Source organism: Sphaeroforma arctica (genome assembly GCF_001186125.1).
Source record: "Sphaeroforma arctica JP610 unplaced genomic scaffold supercont1.1007, whole genome shotgun sequence".
Taxonomy (NCBI): Eukaryota; class Ichthyosporea; order Ichthyophonida; genus Sphaeroforma; species Sphaeroforma arctica.
The window spans coordinates 5,455-10,993 of NW_014039551.1; the positions used below are offsets into that span (position 1 = coordinate 5,455).

The window sequence follows — 5,539 nt, forward strand, 5'->3', positions numbered from 1 at the left end:
ATGCATATGTACTCACATACACGTGCACATTCGTCACATACTCATACACATACACACTCATCACACCCCAATATACCTGCACACATCACACCCGATTGCATATGTACTCACATACACGTACACACTCGTCACATACGCCTTTATACCCGCACACACCACACCCGCATGCATATGTACTCACATACACGTACACACTCGGCACATACGCCTTTATACCTGAAAACATCACACCCGCATGCATGTGTACTCACATACACGTACACACTCGGCACATACGCCTTTATAACTGCAAACATCACACCTGCATGCATATGTACTCACATACACGTGCACACTCATCACGTTCACCATTGGACATTGTATACTCACACACACACACACGCACACACACGCACTCACACACAGGTTACGCAGCAGTTGGCTGATCCTCTGTCGTTGGCGTCACGGTGTCTGCCGCAGTGGGTGGGTGCGCTAATGCACAAGTTTGGTTTCCTGTTCTCGTACGAGTGCCGACGACAGTACATGATGGCCATGTACATAGGCATCCCTCGATCCACTCAGAAGATGATAAGTGCAAGCGGGTATGTGTGCTGTAGCTGTACTCCAACGATACTAAACAAGTGTACGGGAGTGTAGCGCTGTTTGTGTAGAGTGTATTGATACTAAACAAGTGTACAGGAGTGTCGCACTGTTTGTGTAGAGTGTATTGATACTAAACAAGTGTACGGCAGTGTATCGCTGTTTGTGTAGAGTGTATTGATACTATATAGGTATAGAGGAGTGTGGCGTGGTGTGTGTAGAGTGTATTGATACTAAACAAGTGTACGGGAGTGTAGCGCTGTTTGTGTAGAGTGTATTGATACTAAACAAGTATACGGGAGTGTGGCGCTGTTTGTGTAGGGTGCATGCTTGTAGGTGTGAGCAATGTTGTTTCTCAGACGAGTGACTACAGCTGGATAGATGACCATGTACCTAGGCATCCCTCGATCCGCACGATTGATGATGAGTGTAAGCGGGTAGGTATATTCGATCTAAATACAAACTATGCTACGACTTAAGCAACTATGCACACGGTATATAACGGTGTGTATAGTGTTTGCTCGTTAATGTGTGCGATGTTCCTCTCATACGAGTGACTACAGCAGTACATAATGGCCATGTCTATATGCATCGTCCAATCCACTACACATCTAGGTACCTCTTTTCCGTATGCCATTGGCACTGACTTCCGTATCCTTTTACACTTCATCTAGCTACCTTTCCATATGTCATTGGTACCGATTTACCTATCCTTTAACACTTCATCTAGTTACCTTTCCGCATGTCATTGGTACTGATTTCCCTATCCTTTTACACTTCATCTAGTTACCTTTCCGCATGTCATTGGTACTGATTTCTCTGTCCTTTTACACTTCATCTAGTTACCTTTCCGCATGTCATTGGTACTGAATACCCTATCCTTTTACACTTCACAGGCGTACTGGTAGTGCCCTTCACAGATTAACGGCCGACAGGTTTACGCACACAGCGCGCATCAAGGCACGCGTAAGACGACAGCACTTGCTACAGTCTGTATTCAAGGTGAGACTACGCTTATATCAAAAACCCTAAAACCCTAACCTCTGTATTCAAAACCTAAACCCTCAAAACCCTAACCTCTGTATTCAATGTGAGACTATGCGTATATCAAATAACAAACTGTCTGTATTCATTATTCATGGTGAGACTACGCTTATGTCGAGCAACACGCTGTTCATGATGCGTGTCAATGTGTGACTATGCATATGCCATGTGGAATGCAGTCTATGGTGTGTATTCTTAAGAGGTTGCGCTTTTTCTAATTAACAAACAGTCCATGTGCGTTCATGTCCATGTTCTGTGAAATGTCCATGTTCTGTGAAATTTGATAGACTTGGTTAGCGATGTATGTGCTGCTTGTGGGGCAGAGTCAATTGTTGTATGTGAAAGAATTCAGCCCGAGACCTTGGCTGTCGTGCATACGCGCGCATGTCACATGCGGGTTTGAGGATTGGTTTATGTGTTTTTAAGATTTGTGTAGTATGATATCATGCATATATAGCGCAATACATACGTATTCATATAGTCGACCTTACGTATACGTTGTACGATTTGCAAGTTTTATACCGTTATCTAAATTTGAGATTAGACATGTTCGAGCGCAAGAAAAGCAAGGACACATTCGAATTTTAGGATTTTTTGTTTGTTGTTGAACGAATTGGCATTTTGGGTCTCAAAAATGAGATACTGACCCTGCCTGATCCATAGTCGTGCTGGATATTTCTTTACAGCTTGGTTTTCCTCAATCAGTTGTTATCCAAATTAGGCGACCATCGGGTGATTAGCGATTTCGAGTCTAACACTAAATGAGACTACCCAACCCGTTCCTGCTAACCCAATGCTTGTGCAGTCTGCCTTAGCACACGCCCTTTCGCACGTTATCCACAAACACACGTTATGCTGCATGACAGCTGATGACAGATTACTGCTGCATTGTTACATTTGTCTATCAGATGTTGACCAAATTAGGTGATTATCGGTCGATTATTGATATTGAGTTTGTCGATGAGGTGGGGACGGGCCTGGGGCCCACTTTGGAGTTCTACTGTTTGGCATCGAAAGAGTTCCAACGCCGTGATCTCAAGATATGGAGAGACGCCGATGGTATGGTATTGATATAGTACTGTGCTGCCGTCTATGATGTGTTGATGTGCCGATGGTATGGTATTGATATACTACTGTACTGCTGTCTATGATGTGTTGATGTGCCGATGGTATGGTATAGATATACTACTGTACTGCCGTCTATGATGTGTTGATGTGCCGATGGTATGGTATTGATATAGTACTGTGCTGCCGTCTATGATGTGTTGATGTTCGTACGTCATGTGATATGTGAAGTGTGCCATGAGTGTTGTTGTTAATTAACATGTCACACGAGTGTAGCCTTTGGCACCGAAGGAGTTCCAACACCGCGGGCCAAAATACGGCGAGATGCTGATGGTAGTGAACGAGTCAAACAGCCCAATGTTCACGTATATTTATGTATACATTGCCATTAACAGCCCAGTGTCCACGTATAGATATGTGTACATTGCCATTGTTGACCATCGTACCAATGTCCACGTTTAGTTATGTGTACATTGCCATTGTTGACCGTCGTACCAATGTCCACGTATAGTTATGTATGCATTGCCATTAACAACCCAATGTCCAGGTATAGTTATGTGTACATTTCTATTGTTGACCGTCGTACCAATGTCCACGTATAGTTATGTATATATTGCCATTGTTGACCGTCGTACCAATGTCCACGTATAGTTATGTATACATTGCCATTAACAACCCAATGTCCACGTATAGTTATGTGTATATTGCCATTGTTGACCGTCGTACCAATGTCCACGTATAGTTATGTATACATGGCCATTGTTGACCATCATACCAATATCTACGTATAGTTATGTTTTGCCTGGCCTGGCCCATTGCACTGTTTCTCGCTATGCACTTTTGGAACGAAAACGTCAGTTGTCTTTTTCGGGTTGATTTACGACCTGGTTCGAGTAATTGCTTACAAGTACAAACTAACTGTCTACTACTATACTATTGATACCCTAATTGTAACTAACTGTATACTACTATACTTTGCATACCCTAAATTAAACTAGCTGTCTACTACTATACTAATTCCCTAGTTAAAAGTAAACTACTATAGTATTCATACCCTAATTCGTCCCATGTCTATGGCTTGTCAACCAACAGCAAGTGCGGCCAGTGAAGAAACGAAGGAGTGTGTCAAGTCCATGTGTGGGTTATTCCCAAGACCTGAACCTGTAGTCATTGGTATGTTCAGCCACCAAACATGATTTGCGTTTTTTTGAAGTGTTATGACAAAAGTGAATACAGATTCTGAAGTGACCAAAAGTTTTTTTTAATCACTTGGAATAATTTTTTGTCATTCAATGGCAACACTCTACACTTACCACCCTCTACACTCTCAGCCAATGAGAAGTCGCCAAGGAATTTACCTACACCACAGTCCCTTCAGATGCTGTAACCAGTGCACACGCATCAGATAGTGGCAATTAGTTGATCGTGATCTCATTCTCAATCGCACATACATCCACACCTTCACCCACTACACTCTCAGCCAATGAGAAATCGCCAAAGGATTTACCTACCTCCACGGACAAGGCAAAGTCTCAGCAACCAACAGCTACGGATGCTACAGCCGAGCGTTGGCAGTATTCGACGTCTCTGTTCCATGCGATGGGCATGTTGCTCGCACGTGCACTGTATGACAATCGCCTGCTTGACATCCCGTTGAACCCTGTGGTCTTCGCCTGGTTAAAGCTCCCTTCAGTTGACAGGTTGGTGTTGAAGATAGCTAGATGTATATGGTGTTGTGTAAGATATGTGTGTATGATCAATATCGCATCTAAATCGAGCTTATTTGCCTGGATGGATCGCCTCTTTATTGACAACTTGATGTTGGCATCCTTATTCCAATGGCGCATATCTAGTTAAACCTTCTTCAATCGACATGATGCAACCTGACATGTCGACGGATTGTTGTGTAGTTGTATATAGCATTGAGCGAGATCGTGTGTGTGTATTAATATCGGAACTAAATCAAGCTTATATGCTCGTTTGAGTTTTATCTTTCAAGTGACAACTTAGTGTTGTCACAAGCGTTGATCTGGCTAGACTCTCTGCAATTGGCAAGCGAATTTGATAACCAATGGAAGTTGCGTGGTTTGCGTGTGTGCGATAGGACTTCCCCTTCAATCTGTTATAAAAAGCCGGCCGAATCTTTTCTTAAAGCCTATGTCAGTTTACACATCACAGTATGTCAAACCTTATGTGTGTATGATGCTGATTCCGCACTTAATGAACCGATACTGCACCTATTAGTGTATCGATTGTGAATGATATTGCGATTATTACATATGGTTCAATAAAAATTACATGCCCTACAGGCCAAGCGAGCAGTATGCGCACAGTCTGTGAGAATAAACTGTGACAGCACACAACACAAAACAATTAGCCTACAATACACAACACACAACACATAGCACACAGCACCTTACAGCACATAACATAAAACATGCAATATACGATACACAACAGATATTACACAATCCACCAGATAATTTACAATACATGATTAACATGAATGGAATCCACATTCTCACACACACAATCATCTACACACACAGTAATTCCGATTATTCTGAATCAAATGACAACGCCAAAGTTACGGCCGCCGACGTACGTGTGAGCACAGATAGTGTGAGCAGTATAAGCACACTCGCCAACTTGGCGTTGGTGGACGCCCAACTGGCTCAAAGTATGCAGAAGATGCAAGCAGCTGCACTCAACAAGAAGAGTACCGGCGGGTATGTCTAAGAGTCTTATTCCCAATAAATAATAGTACATATATATAAATACACATACATACATACACGCACAAACACACACACACGCACACACGCACACACACACACATACACACACACAC

The 5,539-nt window shown here is 42.8% G+C and overlaps 1 protein-coding gene across 1 annotated transcript in view; it reads left to right on the forward strand.

Moving 5' to 3' along the window:
- The window catches only part of SARC_09641 (hypothetical protein), a gene marked incomplete at its 3' end in the record, with an annotated part of 10,589 nt that extends 5,162 nt beyond the window's left edge, over positions 1 to 5,427 (forward strand). The window contains exons 6-11 of the mRNA XM_014296333.1: positions 406 to 581; positions 1,476 to 1,581; positions 2,532 to 2,682; positions 3,781 to 3,861; positions 4,169 to 4,388; positions 5,238 to 5,427. Of these exons, the coding sequence (XP_014151808.1) occupies positions 406 to 581; positions 1,476 to 1,581; positions 2,532 to 2,682; positions 3,781 to 3,861; positions 4,169 to 4,388; positions 5,238 to 5,427 (924 nt within the window). The remainder of the gene's footprint in view (positions 1 to 405; positions 582 to 1,475; positions 1,582 to 2,531; positions 2,683 to 3,780; positions 3,862 to 4,168; positions 4,389 to 5,237) is intronic.
- Positions 5,428 to 5,539: the final 112 nt, after the last annotated feature.